The following is a 25,669-nucleotide window of genomic DNA, read 5'->3' on the forward strand; positions in this document are numbered from 1 at the left end:
CAAAATTGTATTTGGACGGGCAACGAGGTAAATTAGGGCGGACCCACCGTGACCCCACTCTCTGAGGGTGTCTCAGGAAGAGTTGGGATATGCGTGCGTACTATACATGCGTATAATACACACTTGTAGCCTACATGTGTGAAATAGGACAAATATAAGCACCCACCATATTATTGTTAATTACATTGGTAATTCATATTGAAGGAGTTCACACAATTTAATAACCTGCGCAGCACAACAGCAATGTAGGCGGACGGGAAAAGAGCCAATCACACGCGTTATGAAACACGTGAGCAGAGGGCGTTTAGAATCTTTCATAATGGTACAAATGCCTGAACAACTTCCAGCGTCAATTTGTGTATTCCCCGGGACAATAAACTGGTAAACAACTGGTTTTATTTACAATATAGAATGTATAGCCTGTATTTGAATTACTATAGTTGATTCAGGTGTTTACAATATAGAATGTATAGCCTGTATTTGAATTACTATAGTTGATTCAGGTGGTCTCTGTCCCATGTGCTGAAAGACACAGTTGTTACAGCAGCATATACCTTTTACGAATTTGATAATTATAGACCTATAGTGACTTGCTACTGGCGGTAATATAGAGGGCGAATTGGTTGAGTTTAAGTACACATTCTCCACCACCCAGTAACACGTTTAGTACATCGTGTTCCCACACGAACACTACTCTGATATCTACTGGCCAAATATACTTACATTTACTGATGTTGCCCTCAATAGATCAGTTCAACATTGTTTGATTTTGACAGGCTTTGCAGTGAGGAAAGCAATGTTTGTTATGTGATCATCCTAAATAAAAATGTGCCTTACTGTTAATTAATGGTCTAATTTAGAGCAGGAGAAAACAAGTCTATGTACTGAAAGCATAGAACAGTAGTATAGGACTAAGTGGTACACAATACTGACAAGGGACGTAGTGGTCTTGTGTGATGTAACTCTGCTCAGTGTGTGTTTTTGTCTTATACAGGTCATCTTTACTTTAGTGCCTTAACAATGCTCCGTGCCACCACTGCCTTCCTGTGCTCCTATTGCCAGAAGAGGAGCGTCTTAACCCCTCATATGAGCTTCTCTGCCTCTACCCTGACCAACAAGCGGCCAGAGAACCAGCAAACTGTCGACTCCCTTTATGACCTATCGGTGGACATCCGTAAAGTGCGTAAGTTCAAGGGATGGGTGCTGTCAGAGAACTCTGTGTACGTGTACGAGACGGCGGCCCTGCTGCGGGACATGGGCGCTGACACTGCTTCCATTGCCCGTGTGCTGGAGACCTACCCCGAGGCTATCCTGTGTCGGCCCGAGGACGTGGCAGCTCAGCGGGACCTCTGGTCCTCCGTATGCCCCAACCGGCGTGAGCTGGTAGGCATCATTGAGAAGTTCCCTGCCTCCTTCTTCACGCTCACGCACCACACCAACCAGCGTGACAACATACGCTATCTCCAGAGCCTGCGCCTCAGCAAGCGCATCATCGGGAAGCTGATGGCCAGCGCCCCCCAGAGCTTCAGCCGGCCTGTGGAGAGCAACCAGGAGGTCATCCACACGCTGCGAGAGACTTACCTGGACCTGGGAGGGGACGAGGGAAACCTGCGCTTATGGTTCCAAAAGCTGCTCAGCCAGAACCCCTACATCCTGATGCGGCCGGCTGAGGCGTGGAGGGACAGTCTGGGCTTCTTGAGGGAGAAGGGCTTCACCACAGAGGAGCTCCTGGTCCTGGTCTCCAGCCTCAGGGCCTCCATCGCAGAGCTGCAGCCTGAGGCCATGCAACAGGCTCTGGACTACACCCAGGGGGTGCTCTTGTGCTCTGAAGATGAGCTCCGGGAGATAGTCCTCCGCTGCCCTGCTGTACTGTACTACTCTGTGCCTACTCTGGTGGGCCGGTTCAAGGGGCTGCTGGACGTGGGGGTGAGCATGGACCAAGTGAGGGAGACGCCCAACGTGCTGGAGCTCACCACTCAGATTGTGCTCTACCGCATCCAGAAACTAGCCTCCTACGGCTATGACGTGCGAGGTGGCAGCCTGGACGTTATCGTCGGCACCAAGAAGGACTTTGAGATGACCTACAGCAAACTGCAGCTAAGGCAACAACGACCACTCTTCAACCCTGTTGCCCCCCTCAGGACCGCAGAGGAGTGAATGTCAATGGACCACATCTTGATGTTTTAAGGGGATGGGATGAATACTGCACGGTTGCAGAACAAGCTATGGGTGTTTTACTGTAATTACTGATTGGATACTGAGGTCTTATGTCTGTTGGCATGAGCTATACATTTCCCCAATGTGTATTGCGTATAATGGGTTTGCTATGGAGACCTCTGTCTCCAGAAGTAGGTGGATCATCCAATCATTGTCAGGAAATGGCTGTTTGTTTCAATTAGCCTGAGTCACCTATCAACAGCCACTGTTCTATACTCTATAACATGAGATGAGAAAGAATAATGTTCCAAGTTTTCATATTTGTATCTATTGATGAAATGGTATCCCTTGCACCTTATGGTTTAAATGTGTATGAACTCTACTGACAGCATTATCGAGACAGTATGAAAGATCCAAGTATTTCACACTGTTATGCTAAATACTAACTGGAATCATTGATGTAAAGAAAGTGCTGTGTTATTTTTACATTTAAGCTAATTGGCACACATTTTGGTATAGGTCCTTGTAGGCTGGATTGACTTGATAACATCAAGTTTAAAAAAAATAAAACTTATAACAGATGAGTCCTCTGTTTGAGTGCCATTTACATAGCTCTTTACCTATACTCTTAGAAAAAAAAGGGTTCTTCAGCTGTCCCCATAGGAGAAGCCCTTGTTGGTCCAGTGTTCTACATGGAACCAAAAATGATTTTACTTGGGACCAAAAAGGGTTTAAGCTGGAACCAACAAGGGTTCTTCAAAGGGTTCTCCTATGGGGACACCCGAAGAACACTAAGGTTCTAGATAGCACCTTTATTTTTCTAAGAGTGTATGCAATTTACAATGCATCATAAGCACATTTCATGTCACCAAAAAACATTTATTCAATACAAAAAAGTTAACTTTTTTTTTTGCTCTGACATGCACTGTCAACTGTGGAACCTTATATAGACAGGTGTGGGTCTTTCCAAATCATGTCCAATCAAGTGAGTTTACAACTGGTGGACTCCAATCAAGTTGTAGAAACATCAAGGATGATCAATGGAAACAGGATGCATCCAAGTTAAATTTCGAGTCATAGCAAAGGGTTTGAATAGTTATGTAAGTAAATAAGGTATTTCACTTTTTATATACATTTGCAAACATTTCTAAAAACCTGTTTACCCTTTGTCATTATGGGTTATTGTGTGTAGATTACTGAAAAAAAAATATTTAATCCATTTTAGAATAAGGTAGTGATGTAACAAAATGTAGAAATTGTCAAGGGGTCTGAATACTTTGAGGGCACTGTACTGTACATTCAGTTTTTTGTGATGTTTAGTGTCACTTTGTCAGACTTGTGACATTCACCAGGAAGAGCATTCCTTCTGGGGAGGGACAGTAGTGTATGACCTGGTTCAAGTTGTTTTAACATGATACCCAGGCACATGGTTATCATTCCCTCACAACTTAATTCAAGGCTAAAAATAGCATAGCATGATAGAAAAGGTTGAATCATAAAAAGATATCCATCTGTTTGCACTGTTACTTATTAAAAGTCTGCATAAGGTAAATGATACTTACTATAACAAGTCACACATACTGAAAATGAACAGTGTTAGATAAATTTGCATATAGTTATTAAGTAGTTCTATTAATACATTTTAATGCAGGGTTCCCCAACTGGTGGCCTGCGAATTTGGTCCGCGGGTGGTTTTATTAGGCCCCCAAAGTTTTCTGAGCAAAAAAAATATTTTTTATATCCAACAATGAAAATTTAACACAAAAAAAATATATATATTTTTTTGTTGTTAAAATTTTCATTGTTGGATATAAAAACTGTAAAAACACCAGGAAATCAGCTTCAAGTAATTTTAATTATGGAAATCTGTTCCCATCTATTTCCACTAATAATGATCGTAAGCAAGGTTTGAAATTATTACATTTGAATCCAATGTTATACCTGTTTGGGCTTCTTGCGATTCATTTGCAGGCTACAAATTATTGTTATGTATATTCCGGCCCCCCCGACCATCTGCTCAAGAAAAAAAAAAAATCGGCACACGGCTGAATCTAGTTGATGATCCCTGTAGTAATGCATCTAAGTAATACACTGTTACAAAGGTTATGCACAAATCAGCTGTGAAGACTGAGGTAGGCCTAATGTAAGACATGTGTTGTGTACATTTCTACAATATTGAAACCAATGAAATAAAGCTGGTGAGAAAAAGAGAAGTGTCGAGCCGTCCATAAATACAAATGTTGAGGAACACTGAACAAAAATAAAACTCATGTGTTGGTTGTATGTTTCATGAGCTAAAATAAAAGATCCCAGAACTTTTCCATACCCCAAAAAAAGGCTTTTCTCTCAATTTTTGTTTACATCCCTGACGGCAGGAATGTCCACCAGAGCTGTTGCCCGAAAATGTCATGCTAATTTCTCTACCATAAGCTGCCTCCAACAGCGATTTTGAGAATGTGGCAGTACGTCTCACAACCGCAGACCACTTGTATCGCATCGTGTGGGCGAGCGGTTTGCTGATATCAACGTGAACAGAGTGCACATGGTGGTGTGGGTTATGGTATCGGCAGGAATTAGCTACGGACAATGAACACAATTGCATTTTATAGATGGCATTCTGAATGCACAGACATACCGTGGTGAGGTCCTGAGGCCCATTGTCATGCCATTTATCTGCCGCCATCACATGTTTCAGCATGATAATGCAGAACCCCGTGTCACAAGGATCTGTACACAATTCCTGGAAGCTGAAAATGTCCCAGTTCTTCCATGGCCTGCATACTCACCAGACATGTCACCCATTGAGCATGTTTGGGATGCTCAGGATCGACGTGTACAACAGCATCTTCGCACAGCCATTGAAGAGGAGTGGGACAACATTCCACAGGCCACAATCAACAACCTGATCAACTCTATGCGAAGGAGATGTGTTGGGAAATGGTGGTCACACCTGATACTGACTGGTTTTCTGATCCACGACCCTACTTAAAAACATTTTTTTTTAAAGGTATCTGTGACCAACAGATGCATATCTGTATTCCTAGTCATGTGAAATTCATAGATTAGGTCCTAATTAATTTATTTCTATTGACAGATTTCCTTATATGAACTGTAACTAAGTAAAATCATATTTTGTCCAGTATACAGTCGGAAGGTTACATCCACTTACGTTGGAGTCATTAAAACTTGTTTTTCAACCACTCCACAAATTTCTTGTTAACAAACTATAGTTTAGGCAAATCAGTTAGGACCTCTACTTTGTGCATGACACAAGTAATATTTCCAACAATTGTTTACAGACAGATTATTTAACTTATAGGTCACTGCATCACAATTCCAGTGGGTCAGAAGTTTACATACACTAAGTTGACTGTGCCTTTAAACAGCTTAGAAAATTCCAGAAAATGATGTCATGGCTTTAGAAGCTTCTGATAGGCTAATTGACATAATTTGAGTCAATTGGAGGTGTACCTGTGGATGTATTTCAAGGCCTACCTTCAAACTCAGTGCCTCTTCGCTTGACATCATGGGAAAATCAAAAGAAATCAGCCAAGACCTCAGAAAATAAATTGTAGACCTCCACACGTCTGGTTCATCCTTGGGAGCAATTTCCAAACGCCTGAAGGAACCACATTCATCTGTACAAACAATAGTACGCAAGTATAAACACCATGGCACCACGTAGCCGTAATACTGCTCAGGAAGGAGATGCGTTCTGTCTCCAAGATGTGAACATTACTTTGGTGCAAAAAGTGCAAATCAATCCCAGAACAGCAGCAAAGGACCTTGTGAAGACACAGTATCCACAGTAAAACGAGTCCTATATCGACATAACGTGAAAGGCCGCTCAGCAAGGAAGGAGCTAGTGCTCCAAAACCGCCATAAAAAAGCATGACTACAGTTTGCAACTGCACATGGGGACAAAGATCGTACCTTTTTTGGTCTGATGAAACAAAAATAGAACTGTTTGGCCATAATGACCATCGTTATGTTTGGAGGAAAAAGGGGGAGGCTTGCAAGCCGAAGAACACCATCCCAACTGTGAAGCACGGGGTGGCAGCATCATGTTGTGGGGGTGCTTTGCAGCAGGAGGGACTGGTGCACTTAACAAAATAGATGGCATCATGAGGTAGCAAAATTATGTGGATATTTATTTATTTATTTTACCTTTATTTAACCAGGTAGGCAAGTTGAGAACAAGTTCTCATTTACAATTGCGACCTGGCCAAGATAAAGCAAAGCAGTTCGACAGATAAAACGACACAGAGTTACACATGGAGTAAAAACAAACATACAGTCAATAATGCAGTATAAACAAGTCTATATACAATGTGAGCAAATGAGGTGAGAAGGGAGGTAAAGGCAAAAAAGGCCATGATGGCAAAGTAAATACAATATAGCAAGTAAAATACTGGAATGGTAGTTTTGCAATGGAAGAATGTGCAAAGTAGAAATAAAAAAATAATGGGGTGCAAAGGAGCAAAATAAATAAATAAATAAAAATTAAATACAGTTGGGAAAGAGGTAGTTTGGGCTAAATTATAGGTGGGCTATGTACAGGTGCAGTAGTCTGTGAGCTGCTCTGACAGTTGGTGCTTAAAGCTAGTGAGGGAGATAAGTGTTTCCAGTTTCAGAGATTTTTGTAGTTCGTTCCAGTCATTGGCAGCAGAGAACTGGAAGGAGAGGCGGCCAAAGAAAGAATTGGTTTTGGGGGTGACTAGAGAGATATACCTGCTGGAGCGTGTGCTACAGGTGGGAGATGCTATGGTGACCAGCGAGCTGAGATAAGGGGGGACTTTACCTAGCAGGGTCTTGTAGATGACATGGAGCCAGTGGGTTTGGCGACGAGTATGAAGCGAGGGCCAGCCAACGAGAGCGTACAGGTCGCAATGGTGGGTAGTATATGGGGCTTTGGTGATAAAACGGATTGCACTGTGATAGACTGCATCCAATTTGTTGAGTAGGGTATTGGAGGCTATTTTGTAAATGACATCGCCAAAGTCGAGGATTGGTAGGATGGTCAGTTTTACAAGGGTATGTTTGGCAGCATGAGTGAAGGATGGTTTGTTGCGAAATAGGAAGCCAATTCTAGATTTAACTTTGGATTGGAGATGTTTGATATGGGTCTGGAAGGAGAGTTTACAGTCTAACCAGACACCTAAGTATTTGTAGTTGTCCACGTATTCTAAGTCAGAGCCGTCCAGAGTAGTGATGTTGGACAGGCGGGTAGGTGCAGATAGCGATCGGTTGAAGAGCATGCATTTAGTTTTACTTGTATTTAAGAGCAATTGGAGGCCACGGAAGGAGAGTTGTATGGCATTGAAGCTTGCCTGGAGGGTTGTTAACACAGTGTCCAAAGAAGGGCCGGAAGTATACAGAATGGTGTCGTCTGCGTAGAGGTGGATCAGGGACTCACCAGCAGCAAGAGCGACCTCATTGATGTATACAGAGAAGAGAGTCGGTCCAAGAATTGAACCCTGTGGCACCCCCATAGAGACTGCCAGAGGTCCGGACAGCAGACCCTCCGATTTGACACACTGAACTCTATCAGAGAAGTAGTTGGTGAACCAGGCGAGGCAATCATTTGAGAAACCAAGGCTGTCGAGTCTGCCGATGAGGATATGGTGATTGACAGAGTCGAAAGCCTTGGCCAGATCAATGAATACGGCTGCACAGTAATGTTTCTTATCGATGGCGGTTAAGATATCGTTTAGGACCTTGAGCGTGGCTGAGGTGCACCCATGACCAGCTCTGAAACCAGATTGCATAGCAGAGAAGGTATGGTGAGATTCGAAATGGTCGGTAATCTGTTTGTTGACTTGGCTTTCGAAGACCTTAGAAAGGCACGGTAGGATAGATATAGGTCTGTAGCAGTTTGGGTCAAGAGTGTCCCCCCCTTTGAAGAGGGGGATGACCGCAGCTGCTTTCCAATCTTTGGGAATCTCAGACGACACGAAAGAGAGGTTGAACAGGCTAGTAATAGGGGTGGCAACAATTTCGGCAGATAATTTTAGAAAGAAAGGGTCCAGATTGTCTAGCCCGGCTGATTTGTAGGGGTCCAGATTTTTCAGCTGAATGGATTTGGGAGAAGGAGAAATGGGCTTGGGCGAGTTGCTGTTGGGGGTGCAGTGCTGTTGTCCGGGGTAGGAGTTGCCAGGTGGAAAGCATGGCCAGCCGTAGAAAAATGCTTATTGAAATTCTCAATTATGGTGGATTTATCAGTGGTGACAGTGTTTCCTATCTTCAGTGCAGTGGGCAGCTGGGAGGAGGTGTTCTTATTCTCCATGGACTTTACAGTGTCCCAGAACTTTTTTGAGTTAGTGTTGCAGGAAGCAAATTTCTGCTTGAAAAAGCTAGCCTTAGCTTTTCTAACTGCCTGTGTATAATGATTTCTAGCTTCCCTGAACAGCTGCATATCACGGGGGCTGTTCGATGCTAATGCAGAACGCCATAGGATGTTTTTGTGTTGGTTAAGGGCAGTCAGGTCTGGGGAGAACCAAGGGCTATATCTGTTCCTGGTTCTAAATTTCTTGAGTGGGGCATGTTTATTTAAGATGGTTAGGAAGGCATTTAAAAAAAATATCCAGGCATCCTCTACTGACGGGATGAGATCAATATCCTTCCAGGATACCCCGGCCAGGTCGATTAGAAAGGCCTGCTCGCAGAAGTGTTTCAGGGAGCGTTTTACAGTGATGAGTGGAGGTCGTTTGACCGCTGACCCATTACGGATGCAGGCAATGAGGCAGTGATCGCTGAGATCTTGGTTGAAGACAGCAGAGGTGTATTTAGAGGGGAAGTTGGTTAGGATGATATCTATGAGGGTGCCCGTGTTTAAGGTTTTGGGGAGGTACCTGGTAGGTTCATTGATTATTTGTGTGAGATTGAGGGCATCAAGTTTAGATTGTAGGATGGCTGGGGTGTTAAGCATGTTCCAGTTTAGGTCGCCTAGCAGCACGAACTCTGAAGATAGATGGGGGGCAATCAGTTCACATATGGTGTCCAGAGCACAGCTGGGGGCAGAGGGTGGTCTATAGCAGGCGGCAACGGTGAGAGACTTGTTTTTAGAGAGGTGGATTTTTAAAAGTAGAAGTTCAAATTGTTTGGGTACAGACCTGGATAGTAGGACAGAACTCTGCAGGCTATCTTTGCAGTAGATTGCAACACCGCCCCCTTTGGCAGTTCTATCTTGTCTGAAAATGTTGTAGTTTGGAATTAAAATGTCTGAATTTTTGGTGGTCTTCCTAAGCCAGGATTCAGACACAGCTAGAACATCCGGGTTGGCAGAGTGTGCTAAAGCAGTGAATAGAACAAACTTAGGGAGGAGGCTTCTAATGTTAACATGCATGAAACCAAGGCTATTACGGTTACAGAAGTCGTCAAAAGAGAGCGCCTGGGGAATAGGAGTGGAGCTAGGCACTGCAGGGCCTGGATTCACCTCTACATCGCCAGAGGAACATAGGAGGAGTAGAATAAGGGTACGGCTAAAAGCTATGAGAATTGGTCGTCTAGAACATAGAGTAAAAGGAGGTTTCTGGGGGCGATAAAATAGCATCAAGGTATAATGTACAGACAAATGTATGGTAGGATGTGAATACAGTGGAGGTAAACCTAGGTATTGAGTGATGAAGAGAGAGATATTGTCTCTAGAAACATCGTTGAAACCAGGAGATGTCATTGCATGTGTGGGTGGTGGAACTAATAGGTTGGATAAGGTATAGTGAGCAGGACTAGAGGCTCTACAGTGAAATAAGCCAATAAACACTAACCAGAACAGAAATGGACAAGACATATTGACATTAAGGATAGGCATGCTTAGTCGAGTGATCAAAAGGGTCCGGTGAGTGGAGAGGTTGGTTGGTGATTTAGACAGCTAGCCAGGGCATCGGTAGCAAGCTAGCATAGGATGGAGGTCTGTTGTTAGCCACCTCTTGTGTTCCGTCAGTAGATTAGTGGGGTTCCGTGTGGTAGAGGGGATTAATCCAAATCACACAACAACAACAAAAATAAAAACAATAGATATAGTTATAGAGGCCCAAGAAGAAAACATAATAATAAAAAAATAAAAAAATAAAAAAAAAATTGTCCGATTGTCTATTCAGATAGCAGCCGGTAAGACAGCTAACGGTTAGCAGGCCGCAGATGGGCGTTCAGGTAACGTCGCAACGGAGGAGCCAGCCGAATAACTCCTTCGGGTAGATAACGTCGGCAGTCCAGTTGTGAAGGCCCGGTGGGGCTCCGCGAAGGCAGTAAAACGGGTCCGGATAGGTGACTGCAGCCCAGGTGTGATTGATGGAACTCAGGAGTGATTGACGGAGCTTGCTAGCTCCGGAATAATTGATGTTTGCTCCGGAATCGACGAAGGCCGATAGTCACACGGATAGCAGCTAGCTAGCTGTGAGATCCGGGTATGAATGTCCAGAGAGCAGTCGAAATCCAGGGACATGGAGAGAAAAATTGGTCCGGTATGTTCCGTTCCGAGCCGCGCTGCGCCGTACAGAACTGGCGATAGATTTTCGAGCTAAAGGATAGCTGATGACCACAAACCGTGGTTAGCTGAATATTAACGATTTGCCAGTAAAGGAGCTAACTAGCTTCTGAACTAGCTTCTGGATTAGCTTCTGGCTAGTTTCAGGCTAGCTTCTTGGAGTTTCTGGCTAGTTTCTTGGAGGATTACAGATCTGAGGTAAATAATACTTTTTTATAAATATACATTGGTGAGGCGGGTTGCAGGAGAGTGTTTTGAAGATGAGTTGATGGAAAATAAAAATAAAATGTATGTGAAAAAGTTGTAAATATATATATATACAGGACACGACAAGGACAAAAGACGTCTGAACTGCTATGCCACCTTGGAGATGAGTGATATATTGAAGCAACATCTCAAGACAGTCAGGAAGTTAAAGCTTTGTCGCGAAGGGGCCTTCCAAATGGACAATGACCCCAAGCATACCTTCAAAGTTGTGGCAAAATGGCTTAAGGACAACAAAGTCGAGGTATTGGAGTGGCCATCACAAAGCCCTGACCTCAATCCTATAGAACATTTGTGGGCAGAACTGAAAAAGCATGTGCGAGCAAGGAGGCCACAGTTACACCAGCTCTGTCAGGAGGAATGGGCCAAAATTCACCCAATTTATTGTGGGAAGGTTGTGGAAGGCTACCCGAAACGTTTGACCCAAATTAAACTATTTAAAGGCAATGCTGCTAAATACTAATTGAGTGTATGTAAACTTCTGACCCACTGGGAATGTGGTGAAATAAATAAAAGCTGAAATAAATCATTCTCTCTATTATTCTGACATTTCACATTCTTATAATAAAGTGGTGATCCTAACTGACCAAAGACAGGGAATTTTTACTAAGATTAAATGTCAGGAATTGTGAAAAATTTAGTTTAAATGTATTTGGCTAAGGTGTACGTAAACTTCCGACTGTGTATGCAACATATAACACTCATGTGTAACTTTAGACATGTTCTCTGAACAACAGTGTTGTTTTCTATGTTTACTCAATTACCATGCCTTATGGTAGCCTAGTGGTTAGAGCATTGGGCCAGTAACTGAAAGGTTGCTGGATTGAATCCCCGAGCTGACAAGGTAAAATCTGTCGTTCTGCCCCTGAGCAAGGCAGTTAAACAACTTTTCCCCAGACTCCAAAGATGTGGATGTTGATTTAAGGCAGCCCCCGCACCTCTCCGAATCAGAGGGTTAAATGCAGAAGACACATTTCAGTTGAATGCATTCAGTTGTACAACTGACTAGGTATCCCCCTTTCCCTTATGGGAAGTGACATACTTCAATACAAACACCAGAGAATTAAGGACCCCATGGAAGCAAAACAAATATCAGGACAGTCCACCTGTTGGTTCTGGCATGAGCAACCGATCCTGTCAGTATTGTAGCGCAAAGACTTGCATGACTTTTAATAGGGTATCGTTTGAGGTTTTGCAATTAAGCCCTATTTTCTACTTACCCAGAGTCAGATTAACTCATGGATACAATTCTTACATCTGTGTGCAGTTTGAAGGAAGTTAAAGGTCAATTTGTTTCTGGAGCCATTGCTAACTAGCGTTACCACAATTACTGCAAGTCTATAAGGAGCACGTAGCATGCTACCGTCAACTTTTAAAAGGGTTTAGTTGCCAAAATCTTGAATAATGCCTTTAAACCATGTTAGTAAAAACGATGGCTCAATACTATGTGTTATCTACACTACAACCTGTAACTTTGCATATTTCCCAGATGGGACATAGTCCTCCATGTCATACTCATCATTCAATGTCCTTGTCTGCGCCTCCACCCACTCCTCATGGATGTTTCTGTAGGCCTCTGGAAAGTCTGTGCCAAAAGCCATGGTTCCAAGAACGATCCTCAAGACATGGTGCATTGTTTCCTTAATGACTTGAAGAAACCAGCCTTTTACTTTGGGATCCTCAACTGCAGGTTTGGGCTTTTTCTGGTCTGTATGAAAAGGCAGATGGAAGTCAGTGGTTATCACTTTTAGATAGGTACGGTATAGTTATTTTTAATGGTAACATAACTCCACAATAAAGCATTTTGATTTAAGTTGTGATTTATTTTAGCTAGGATTGCTTTGCTCTGATTTGTTTGAGTGAGCTCAAACTTCTGGTGATTTACATAAAAACAATGTGAAGTCATGCTTGCTCAAAATAGACTCAAGAAAAAAACATCTACAGAAGTATTGATTGAGTTAAAAACTTATTTTAAATTCTTACCATAACATTTGATGACTAATGAATGTAACTAAAATCCCCCAAATAACAAAGGGGATTATCAATGTTGAATATTTTGAAGGGTTCTGCCATTTGTATTTATTGACGAGGGTATGTACTTTCCATCAACTGTTGAAGCCATCTGTAACAAGAGCTACTCATGAGAAACAGCAATCAAGAATTTAATCAGTCAAACATCTACAGTACCTTGCAAAAGTATTCATACCCCTTGGATTTCTTCACATTTTATTGTTACAAAGTGGGATTAAAATATATGTCATTTGTTGTCAACAATTTACTCAAAATACTCTAATGCCACATTTAGATAATTTAAGATCAATTCAAATTTGATAACTAAAATACACTCGTTGCATACGGTAAGTATGAAGCCCCTTTGTTCAGATAAGCCTAAATTAGTTCAGGAGTCAAATTTGGCTTAACAAATCACATAAATACATTTCATGGAATCACTGTGTGGAATTTTTTTAAATGGACTTAAAAATATATATATATATATATTTTTTTTTACTTACCCTCCCTCTGTCCCCCATGCATACAATATCTGTAAGGTCCCTAGGTCAAGCGTTACATTTCAAGCACAAATTCAATTGCAAAGACTTGGAAGCTTTTTGAAAGCCTCATAAAGAAGGTGAATGATCGGTAGATGGGTAACAATAACAAATCAGACCTACACTGAGATGCAGTGCCGTAGAGCGCGGCGCCACTCGGGAGCCCCTACACCTCAATTAGGTTGATATAAATCCCTATCATAAATTTGAGTGTCATTCTTATATAGCCTTCACTTCTTGTTCAGAACGTAAACGTGGGTGAGATAAGCACGGGTGTGGTTTCGTGACAATGACCGCAAGAGCAGCTAATCAGTTATTTAGTAAGCTCTTCCACCTCTGACACAGCCTAAACAAAAACAAAGAAAGGCTGTGCTTTGTTGGCGAACAAGGCTTAAGCCTACTGTTGATTTAATTGAATCCTGACATTTTGTTCGTATGAGGAATGCATGTGATTGCATTCATAGTTGTTATAACCATTTAAGTCATGTATAATAGTGTTATTTATTAGGAATTCACACTTTTCAAAATAAATGACTATCAGACTCACTGCTCTTCCTCTTAGGACCACAAGGCATGAGGAATGACATGAGATTAAACAAAAAAGATGTGGGATTGGGAGTTGGAGAACAACATTCAACAAGATCAAAATGTAATCTGTTCCAATTCTGAAAAATAACGTATTCCTGTTTAACAAACAAAAATATTTTCAAAGACGGCTGGAATTCTGTCGGACCTGCATTGCAGTACAGTAGGGTACCGTACCTCTTTTTCGCCATGCACAAATAAACAATGTATGACCTAGCCTATTAGATTTCCCTCACGGGTAGATGCTTACAGTTTCCAGAATAATGCATGTGTGCGCACAGGTTTTCTTAGTTTTGTTGACTGCAAGTGTAGTTTTGTGGACTATTGTTTGCCAGAGAAATGTGTGAAATACATTCAAAAATAGATATGTCAGTAGTTCATATTTTGGAGTGAACCATTATTTCACCCAGAAAAATTACAGACATCTGTTGCAATCTTGTTAGCTATAACTATTAAAACAATATTAACTTAGTGTATTGCTTACCACAAAATATTGTTGATGTCAAAAGACTGATGAGGCAAACTGACATCCACCAGATAAATCTCATGATTCATATTTGACGGTTTCATGTCCAAAAGAAACACCACAAATTAATGTAGCCTATAAGCTTTTGAATTAAACAAGAACATTGCGATAGAGCAAGAAGCACAAATTGAAGAACTACACTCTGTTGGAGTTCGAACCCTAAGATTGTCACTGTACCCAGCAATTACATCTGCAACCCTGTACATGTGACTATCAAACACTGGTGATTATACTGCGAGAGAAGCCATGAGACTGTATCCAAACCAGGGTTGGATTCAATGACATATCAATTCCGTCAATTCAGGTGGTAACTTAAATTATTTTATTTTAGAAAGATCCCGAATTCAAATGTAATTGATCCCCAATCCTGATCCAAGTTAACAGGTAAAAACCGCGTTCTCTTGAGAGCATACTGCACCTGACAGTGGTTGTTTCACTGGTTTACCTAACACACCTCACTGAACACACTTCCACAGATTCACAATATGAATTGCAGGTCCACAGGTTTTCTGGGAGCCTTCAGACGCACAACCGGTTTTGTATGCATGGCTGTTAGGACAGCAATGCTGCTACCTCCCAAAATAGACCATGTATGTCATTCCATGATTTGAAATCTAAGGGCATATATAGTCCCAGTATGTCTGATCAGAGGGACAGAGGAAGCTAAACTCCGTGAGCAGCAGTCCTGAACAGCAGAGACCCTCTTCTCCATTCAAGTCAAATATCTCACCATCCCCCATCATGTTGCACCTCTGCACCACAGCGATGTGACAGAATGGTGAAATGGTGGGATAATGCAGCATTCCTAAGACAACACAGAGGAACCCTGGGCTGCCCTACGTAAAGGGTGTGCAGATGTGAGAAAATCAACTCCTTTTGGAAGAATGTCTCCTGCGACGGCTGGTGTGACTGTTTCGCCGTGTGAGCTCAGATGGCTCGGAGTGCGACCGCTCGTGCACCTTCAGGAGACGCAGGTACCTGAAGGCTTTTCCACACTGGCCACATGAGTGGCCCTCCCCCGTGTGTTTAAACTTGTGCTCCCTCAGGTGCGTGTGTAGTTTGTAGGTCTTCCCACACTCGTCGCAGCTGTAAGGGCGTTCGTTCGAGTGCAGCCCACGCTTGTGTATGCGGAGGCCCCCGCTGTCTTTAAAGGTCTTGTCGCATATGTCACATCTGTAAGGTTTCTCTGAAGAGTGCCTGCGTACGTGGGCCTGGAGTAGGCTGTTGTTGCCAAACATCTTCTGGCAGACAGGGCAGGGGAGTTTGGGACTGGGGTCATGGTCTTTTTGGTGTCTCTTTAGGTCAAACTCATAGACAAAGGTCCTTCCGCACTGGGCACACAGGAACTGGCGGTTCCCGATGTGGTAGCCCATGTGTCTCTTTAACAAGCTTGGCATAAAGAAGCGCAACCCACACTGCTCACAGGCGTACGGGCGGTCCGTGGTGTGCCAGCGCTGGTGGGCGGACAGCTGGAATTGGGTTGGAAAACTCTTCGGACAATGAGTGCAGAAATAGGTATTCTCACTTGTATGACAATCCATGTGTCTTTTGCAGTACTGTACTTGGGTGAAACCCTTTCCACAGATGGTGCATTTGTATGGTCTCGCATCCGTGTGGACACGATGGTGATTCTGAAGGCCAACCTTTCTCCGAAAGCATTTGCCACACTCGTCGCAGCTAAAGGGCCGCACGTCAGAGTGAATTTTCATATGGTTGGTCAGGAGTGCCAACGTCCTGAAGAACCTGCTACAATCGGTGCATTTGAAAGGTTTCTCTCCGGTGTGTATGCGGAGGTGATCCTCCAGCCGTCCCCGAGACAGAAAACGCTTCCCACACTCTTGGCAGGAGTTGGTTGCAGGGTTTCTCTTTCTAGAGCACGCTACTCGTAGTGGCTTTTGCACCCTCTTGCTTTGGATAATGGAACTCTCAAAGAGATCAACCTCTGTTTCCTGACCCCCGATCACCACACTGCTCCCGAGACCTGTGTCGGCCGACTCCATCTCCTTGTCCAAATGATCGTTTTGTGGAAGGGGTGGCAAGGACTGGAGCGATAAAGTGTAACTGGCAATATGGGGGACCCACTGGTCGACACTCGTCAGCTCGACCGGCTGGTTATCCGTGGCAGGGATGACTATCTGTGAATGAGAGGCTTCAGTGATGGAAGTATTCATCAGTGATACAAGCTGTTGCTGTCTCATCGTTTGCAGCATACTCCTTACTGTTGGTGCCCCTTTTGATGGTGCCCCTCCCACCAGTCCGCTAACACCTTGAGGACAAGAGCAGACCACGGCGCTCTCTGGAAGTGCATTCTCTTCTTCACCGGCACGCACTGCATCCTCTTCTCTCTCCACAGTACTATCTTCTCCAGCATGGTCAGAGTCATCTGACATCATTCCCAGATCCTCCAAGTCACTGAAGGAGGCAGGGTTCATGAGGCTTAGAGCGGCTTCTAATGATTCTGATGGCTTGTCAAGATCTGGCTCCATTGATGGCCTTCCACAAGCGAGGCGGAAGGACAGCGAGGACAGCACACAGTCACCCACAGAAGACGTGACCGGTACTGAGGAAAAGGGACAAATGTAGAAAAATGACATTCTGATTGGTTAAATTTGAAAGGCTAGGAATGAGCATGTTTACATTAATACCATTGAAAAACTATTTCACAATCCTGTAAATACAGTTAGTTCAAAGTGATCCATGACAGTTTGGGGAAAACTACATTATTCTTTGTTTATCTGTTGATAGTTCTACTTAACATTAACAAGAAGGAGAATATATAATTAAAGTAAGCCTACCAAACTGAATCTTATTTAGCAGGTTCTGGTGCTGGAGGAGGATCTTCAGGTGCTCAGGGTCAGACACAGACTGTCCACACTCCTCCAGGTCAGAGGGGGCAGCACTGATAATGGACGCTATCTGAGAAGGAGAGGTAGAAGCTAAGATCAGCAAACAGGGGGTTTCTTAGAGTGTGCAGGATGAAAAATATTATGGCATGTGTTGGCACATATACAGCTGTCTAACAATGTCAACATTAGATATAATTGGTGAATTGATAGTTATAGACTTGTTGTGTAACAGTTCATTACCTGGGAGAGATCTGGCACAGATAGCAGCCGTTCCAGTCTGAGGACCAAGCCTCCCACAAGGGCCTGCAGTGCTGTGTCATACTTGGAGCCATACTGTGTATGGAACTCCTCCTACACGGTAGGAAAGAAAAAGTTAAAGTCAGTGTCTATGACAAGACAAAGTGGACAGTGAGAGAGGAAAGGGAGAAAGCCTGCCGAACCTGGAAGAAGTGCTTCCTCTCATAAGGATTTTTCAGCAGGGTTTGGACCAGCGCCACAAAGTTAGCCTGCGACTCCTCCACTTCTGCATCTTGCTGCTGTAACACAGATTAGGTATAATTTGATACAAAGTACAGCCACTTCAGCCATCAGAATGATGTTACTAAAAAGAGGGGTATTGAGTGTATGGGTGACTGGGTTTGTAAAAGTCACAAGTCTAGCCTGAAAACAACTTTTATCTCTTACCCTATCCATGTTTGCACTTTGCAGATCTATGGAATCAGATGGTGACAGCAAAGCAAGACAGATGGCAGAAAGCTCCCACAACCTCACTGGAAGGTTTAACACTTGTATGTCGTTTACACTTATCCAGTCCCCTCAGATCTGTACACTACTGTACACTACAGAGCTATTTTCAAACCAGACCAACATGCAAATCTAACTTCTTTTAAGTAGTCGTCCGAGAATGGTATTGAGAGCAATATTTAGGTATGCTGTGTTACAGGTGTGTTGCAAGTTTGTGCGCCGGAATTTCCACACTGCCACACAGGAGAAATATTCTTACCCCCAAGATGTTCATCTTTTCCAGGAGACGTTGGATGTCCTGAAGGTTGGGTGGGTCCTTGCGGAACAACTCCAAGATCATCTAAAATAATGGGACAAAATTGTATATGATTTTTCTAATACACAATGTGTCAAAACCACCCCTCCCATGACCACACAACATGTCACTCACCCTTGCTCTCAGGCCCAGGATGAGTTGAGCCCTCTGTTTGTAACTCAGCAACTTCGGAACAGCTTCAGTCACCACAGTTACAAATTCCTCGACCTTCCCATAGTGCATCACATTTCGTTGATTCACCACATGCCATACAAATGAATACATCAGCCGCAGAGGAGAAACCAATAATCGCAAAGAGGAGAGAGGAAGTGGGGGACCTATAGCAAGACGATAGGACAAAATGTTAGCTTGTGTGGCTTCATCCTTTCTTTAGCAAAAAATACCTCCAACAACATGGCTAACTAGCTAGCAAACTTAATTTAGAAGGCAAGCCGAAACGGACATTAGCTTTATACTTAGCTACCCATTGAAGATAGTCGCTAGCGCTCTGCACTGCAGTGACTTGGGTCCAGCCAGGTTCACATTTGTAAAATTGATTAGATTGCTAATACATGGCTAGTAAGTTTCATATAATGTAACCTACCAGTACTGGCTGTACTCTTCTTGACTCGTTTGTCCATGCCGGAATGTTACCAAATATGTTCGATAAGCAGAAATCTAACAGTAAAGGTAACTAGCACGGTAGATAGCTATCATCAACTCACTGACGATTTTTTTTTGTGAAAATGGTGACAACGGAACAGAGGGAAACGGAACCAAACTCAGAACAGAGTTTTGACTGGACTGATTTTACAATAAGATTGACAGCATAACAACATTACCGCCACCTATCGTGCTGGAATAAGAGCCGCAAGTGAATCCTTCTGCTCTTTTCTTGAAATTACATTTTAGGAAAAATTACGAATTTCGTCATTTTTCTGTATATATATATTTGGAAGAGTATGATATTTTTTTGTGGCTTAATTAACTTTTGTGGTTTAATGAACACTTTAAAATGTATTATAAAAAGTCATCACACAGTACCATTCTAGCATACATTTAGTTTCCCTTGCTGTGAATAAAATAGCAAAACAAGAAAGTTGTGGCACACAATGTTGACTTTATTTGCCTTTATCCAACACCAAATGTTGTGCATATTTTTTGTAAAGGCTCCCTGCAATCATTGACTACTTTCAAAAAGAGATATGTGAGTAGCTGTCAATGTACATCTTATGTCATTGGAATTTCAATAACCTATCCAAAAAGCATCACAAACAAATATGTTTTAATGACACAATCATTAATTGTTATCTAACAGGAGATATGTTTGTTGCTGCATTAACTAAGCCAGACATTATACTATTTTTCAATGTTTTGTCTATTAAGGGAATCCTGAATTCTGGTCCAAAATCTAAAGTCTACCACAAAAAAATTGAAATATTATTTCAGCTAATGGCAATTTGTCAGGATAATAAAACTAGCATTCCAGTCGGTGTCTATGGAAGGCAGCCACTGTGCAGTAAATCAACTCATTTTGGAGGAATTTCTCCTGCGACGGCTGGTGTGACTGTATTTCCTTGTCTGTTCAGATCGCTCTCCTGAGTGCAACCGCTCATGCGCCTTCAGAAGACGTGGTAACTTGAAGACCTTTCCACACTGGTCACAGGGGTGCCCCTCCGCCGTGTGGTGGACAATTATGTGCTCCTTCAGGTGCTGATTCAGCTTGTATGTCTTCCCACACATGTCGCAGTGGTAAGGGCGTTCGCCCGTGTGCAGACGTTTGTGACTGCTCAAGCTGCTGCTCTGTTTAAAGGTCTTGTCACATATGTCACATCTGTAAGGTTTTACAGAGGTGTGCGTAAACATGTGGGCCTTGATGAGTCCGTTGCTGCCAAACACCTTCTGGCAGACAGGGCATGGGATCTTGGGCTTGGGGCCATGGTCCCTTTGGTGTTTCTTCAGGTCAAACTCATAAACAAAAGTCTTTCCACACTGGGCACACAGGAACGGGCGGTTCCCAATGTGATAGCCCATGTGCCTCTTCAGCCCACTGGGATGAAAGAAGCGCATCCCACACTGCTCACAGATGAACGGGCGCTCCATGGTGTGCCAGCGCTCGTGGACAGACAGCTTGTATTGGGTTGGGAATCTCTTCGGACAATGAGTGCAGGGAAAGTTATTTTCACTTGCATGAGACTGGATGTGTATTCTGCAATAGAATGCTTGGCTGAAGCCCTTTCCGCAGATGGTGCATTTATGTGGTTTCGCACCCGTGTGGATGGGCTGATGATTCTTCAAGTCAGCCTTTTTCCGAAAGCCCTTGTCACACTTTTCACACTTAAATGGCCGCGCTTCAGAGTGATTTTTCATATGAGTGGTCATGCCTCCTAAGGACCTGAAGGCCCTGCCACACTCAGTGCACTTGAAAGGTTTCTCTCCTGTGTGAATGCGGAGGTGATTTTCCAGCTGAGACGGATAGACAAAACTCTTCCCACACTCCTGGCAAATGATGGTTGCCTCAGGGATTTTCCTCTTCGAGGGTACCGTTATTCTTTGTGGCTTGGGCGCCCATCTCCTTCGGATAACAGCCTTCTCAAAGAGATTGGCTTCTGCTTCCTGACCCCCAATTTCCACACTGCTTCCAAGACACGTGTCACCTGACCGGATCTCCTGGTCTACATCATTGTTTTGTGGAAGGGGTGGCAAGGAAGGGAGCGAAATCGAGTTACTTGCAATGTGGGAGACCCACTGGTGGACACTCGCTAGCTCAACCGGCTGGTTATCTGGCTGGTTCCCATTGGTGACTGTGGCAGGGGTGACAATATGTGAAGGAGAGGCTTCGGTGATGAAAGTATTCATCAGTGTTGCAAGCTCCTTGTGTCTCTCTGTTGGCAGCATGCTCTCTACTGTTGGTGCCCCTCCCACTGCCCTGCTTACACTTTGAGGAGTAGGTGAGACTATGTTGTTCTTTGACAGTGCATTGTCTTCTTCACTGTCGACTACTGAATTTTTCACCCGACCTCCGTTATCCCTGGCATTCTGCTCTTCTCTCTCCACAGTAGTTACTGCTCCAGCGTGGTCCGATTCAACTGGCATCATTCCCAGATCCTCCAAGTCACTGAAGGAGGCAGGGCTCATGATGCTTAGAGCGGCTTCTAATGATTCCGCTGGTTCGTAAAAATCTGTCTGCATGGACTGCATTCCACAGGTTAAGCGGAAAGACAGTGAGGACAGCACACAGTCCCCTACAGAGGACGTGACAGGTACTGAGAAAAAGGGACAAATACAGAAAAATCTATTAATATTTTATATTACACCACACTCTGATTGTTTGAATTTGAAAGTATTGGGCATGTTTAGATTAATACCATTTCAAAATAATTAAAATTCCTGTAAATACAGCAGGTTCAAAGTTATCAATAGATTGAACCATGGCAGTTTGACAAAAAGGGTTAACTACATTGTTCTTTGTTGAGCTGTTGATAATTCCACTGAACATTAACACGGAGAAGATATACTAATTAAAGTAACCCTACCCAACTGAATCTTATTTAGCAGGTTCTGGTGCTGGAGGAGGATCTTCAGGTGCTCAGGGTCAGACACAGACTGTCCACACTCCTCCAGGTCAGAGGGGTCAGCACTGATAATGGACGCTATCTGAGAAGGAGAGGTAGAAGCTAAGATCAGCAACCAGGGGGTTTCTTAGAGTGTGCAGGATGAAAAATACTACGGCATGTATACTAACGTTCAAAGGTTTAGGGTCACTTAGAAATGTACTTGTTTTTGAAAGAAAAGCAGATTTTTTTTGTCCTTTCAAATAACACCAAACTGATCCGAAATACAGTGTAGACATGGTTAATGTTGTAAATGACTATTGTAGCTGGAAACTGATGATTTTTTAAGGAATATCTACATAGGCGTACAGAGGTACATTAACAGCAACCATCACTCCTGTGTTCCAATGGCACATTGTGTTAGCTAATCCAAGTTTATCATTTTAAAAGGCAAATTGATCATTAGAAAACCCTTTTGCAATTATGTTAGCACAGCTGAAAACTGTTGCTCTGATTAAAGAAGCAATAAAACTGGCCTTCTTTAGACTAGTTGAGTATCTGGAGCATCAGCATTTGTGGGTTCGATTACAGGCTCAAAATGGCAATAAACAAATAATTGTCTTCTGAAACTCTTCAGTCTATTCCTGTTCTGAGAAATGAAGGCTATTCCATGTGAAAAATTGCCAAGAAACTGAAGATCTCGTACAACGCTGTGTACTACTCCCTTCACAGAACAGAACAAACTGTTTCTAACCAGAATAGAAAGAGGAGTGGGAGGCCCCGGTGCACAACTGAGCAAGAGGACAAGTACATTAGTGTCTAGTTTGAGAACCAGACGCCTCACAAGTCCTCAAATGGCAGCTTCATTAAATAACACCAGTCTCAACTTCAACAGTGAAGAGGTGACTCCAGGATGCTGGCCTTCTAGGCAGAGTTCAAAGAAAAAGCCATATCTCAGACTGGCCAATAAAAGTAAAAGATTAAGATGGGCAAAAGAACAGACACTGGAAGATTGGAAAAAAGGTGTTATGGACAGACAAATCTACATTTGAGGTGTTTGCATCACAAAGAAGAACATTCGTGAGACGCAGAAAAAAATGAAAAGATGCTGGAAGAGTGCTTGACACCATCTGTCAAGCATGGAGGAGGCAATGTGATGGTCTGGGGCTGCTTTGGTGGTGGTAAAGTGGGAGATATGTACAGGGTAAAAGGGAAGGCTATCCCTCCATTTTGCAACGCCATGCCATACCCTGTGACCGCCGCTTAATTGGAGCCAATTTCCTCCTACACCAGGACAATGACCAAAAGCACAGCTCCAAACTATGCAAAAACTATTTAGGGAAGAAGCAGTCAGCTGGTATTCTGTCTATAATGGAGTGGCCATCACAGTCACTGGATCTCTTGCCTAGTAAAATAAAGGTTACACATCTCAACCCTATTGAGCTATTTTGGGAGCATCTTGACCGTATGGTACGTAAGAAGTGCCCATCAAGCCAATCCAACTTTTGGGAGGTGCTACAGGAAGCATGGGGTGAAATCTATTCAGATTACCTCAACAAATTGACAACTAGAATGCCAAAGGTCTGCAAGGCTGTAATTGCTGCAAATGGAGGATTCTTTGACGAAAGCAAAGTTTAAAAGGACACAATTATTATTTCAATTAAAAATCATTATTTATAACCTTGTAAACGTCTTCACTATATTTCCTATTCATTTTGCAACTAATTTCATGTATGTTTTCATGGAAAACAAGGACATTACTAAGTGACCCCAAATTTTTGACCGGTAGTGTATATAGTTGTCTAACAATGTCAACATTAGATATGACTGGTAAATTGTTAGTTATAGACTTGTTGTGTAACAGTTCATTACCTGGGAGAGATCTGGCACAGATAGCAGCCGTTCCAGTCTGAGGACCAAGCCTCCCACAAGGGCCTGCAGTGCTGTGTCATACTTGGAGCCATACTGTGTATGGAACTCCTCCTACACAGAAGGAAAGAAAAAGTTAAAGTCAGTGTCTATGACAAGACAAAGTGGACAGTGAGAGAGGAAAGGGAGAAAGCCTGCCGAACCTGGAAGAAGTGCTTCCTCTCATAAGGATTTTTCAGCAGGGTTTGGACCAGCGCCACAAAGTTAGCCTGCGACTCCTCCACTTCTGCATCTTGCTGCTGTAACACAGATTAGGTATAATTTGATACAAAGTACAGCCACTTCAGCCATCAGAATGATGTTACTAAAAAGAGGGGTATTGAGTGCATGGGTGACTGGGTTTGTAAAAGTCACAAGTCTAGCCTGAATTTAAAAAAAATCTCTTACCCTATCCATGTTTGCACTTTGCAGATCTCAGAATCAAATGAGTGACAGCAAAGCAAGACAAATGGCAGAAAGCTCCCGCAACCCCACTAGAAGGTGTTAACACTTGTATGACATTTCAACTTATGCAGTCCCCTCAGATCTGTACACTACAGAGCTAAAGGCTATTTTCAAATCAGATTACAGCGCATATTTGACCCTCTCTTAAGTGATGTCGCTCCAGCCTTGGTTTTTCTGGTTTAATGGTATCGAGTCATTCTTGAATATGTTGTGTTACATGTGAGTTGTTCACTGGTATGGGGCGGAATTTCCACATTTTCACACAGGAGAAATATTCGTACCCCCAAAATGTTAATATTTTCCAGGAGACGTTGGATGTCCTGAAGGTTGGGTGGGTCCTTGCGGAACAACTCCAAGATCATCTAAAAATAATGGGACAAAATTGTATATGATTTTTCTAATACACAGTTTCAAAACCACCCCTCCCATGACCACACAACATGTCACTCACCCTTGCTCTCAGGCCCAGGATGAGTTGAGCCCTCTGTTTGTAACTCAGCAACTTCGGAACAGCTTCAGTCACCACAGTTACAAATTCCTCGACCTTCCCATAGTGCATCACATTTCGTTGATTCACCACATGCCATACAAATGAATACATCAGCCGCAGAGGAGAAACCAATAATCGCAAAGAGGAGAGAGGAAGTGGGGGACCTATAGCAAGACGATAGGACAAACTGTTAGCTTGTGTGGCTTCATCCTCTTTCTTTAGCAACAAATACCTCCAGCAACATGGCTAACTAGCTAGCAAACTTAATTTAGAAGGCAAGCCGAAACGGACATTAGCTTTATACGCTAGCCCACTGCAGTGACTTGGGTCCAGCCAGGTTCACATTTGTAAAATTGGTTAGATTGCTAATACATGGCTAGTAAGTTTCATATAATGTAACCTACCAGTACTGGCTGTACTCTTCTTGACTCGTTTGTCCATGCCGGAATGTTACCAAATATGTTCGATAAGCAGAAATCTAACAGTAAAGGTAACTAGCATGGTAGATAGCTATCATCAACTCACTGACGATTTTTTTGTGTGTGAAAATGGTGACAACGGAACCAAACCCAGAACAGAGTTTTGACTGGACTGATTTTACAATAAGATTGACAGCATAACAACATTACCGCCACCTATCGTGCTGGAATAAGAGCCGCAAGTGAATCCTTCTGCTCTTTTCTTGAAAAACATGAATTTCATAATTTTTCCTGTATAACGTTATATATCTGGATGAGTATTAATCTTTATTAATGAACTTACAATCTTTAAATGTATTATAAAAAGTAATCGCACAGGACC

At 43.0% G+C, this 25,669-nt stretch overlaps 3 protein-coding genes across 4 annotated transcripts; 1 reads left to right on the forward strand and 2 right to left on the reverse strand.

Moving 5' to 3' along the window:
- The first annotated feature begins 231 nt into the window (after positions 1–231).
- On the forward strand, positions 232–2,738 carry LOC109865014 (transcription termination factor 2, mitochondrial-like). Its single transcript, XM_031798360.1, has 2 exons — positions 232–381; positions 995–2,738. The coding sequence occupies exon 2, from the start codon at positions 1,021–1,023 to the stop codon at positions 2,155–2,157; it is 1,137 nt and encodes a 378-aa protein (XP_031654220.1). The 5' UTR covers positions 232–381; positions 995–1,020; the 3' UTR covers positions 2,158–2,738.
- An 11,204-nt stretch (positions 2,739–13,942) lies between these two features.
- On the reverse strand, positions 13,943–19,321 carry LOC109864526 (zinc finger protein 34-like). Of its 2 annotated transcripts, none has more exons than XM_031798372.1 (7): positions 19,056–19,321; positions 18,587–18,789; positions 18,416–18,496; positions 17,853–17,945; positions 17,653–17,763; positions 17,362–17,482; positions 13,943–17,126 (listed from the first exon to the last, which is right to left on the reverse strand). In XM_031798372.1, the coding sequence occupies exons 1-7, from the start codon at positions 19,090–19,092 to the stop codon at positions 15,433–15,435; spliced, it is 2,340 nt and encodes a 779-aa protein (XP_031654232.1). In that variant the 5' UTR covers positions 19,093–19,321; the 3' UTR covers positions 13,943–15,432. The 2 variants fall into 2 exon arrangements, with proteins under 2 accessions (XP_031654232.1, XP_031654231.1); XM_031798371.1 differs by having other exon boundaries at positions 17,853–17,948; positions 19,056–19,319.
- A 398-nt stretch (positions 19,322–19,719) lies between these two features.
- Positions 19,720–25,601, reverse strand: LOC116355074 (zinc finger protein 419). Its single transcript, XM_031798370.1, has 7 exons — positions 25,273–25,601; positions 24,830–25,032; positions 24,660–24,740; positions 24,078–24,173; positions 23,878–23,988; positions 21,988–22,108; positions 19,720–21,717 (listed from the first exon to the last, which is right to left on the reverse strand). Exons 1-7 carry the CDS (start codon positions 25,307–25,309, stop codon positions 19,976–19,978), a joined length of 2,391 nt encoding a protein of 796 aa, XP_031654230.1. The 5' UTR covers positions 25,310–25,601; the 3' UTR covers positions 19,720–19,975.
- Between the last annotated feature and the right edge of the window lie 68 nt (positions 25,602–25,669).

This window comes from Oncorhynchus kisutch, linkage group LG19 (genome assembly GCF_002021735.2).
Source record: "Oncorhynchus kisutch isolate 150728-3 linkage group LG19, Okis_V2, whole genome shotgun sequence".
In the NCBI taxonomy this organism is placed as follows: domain Eukaryota; kingdom Metazoa; phylum Chordata; class Actinopteri; order Salmoniformes; family Salmonidae; genus Oncorhynchus; species Oncorhynchus kisutch.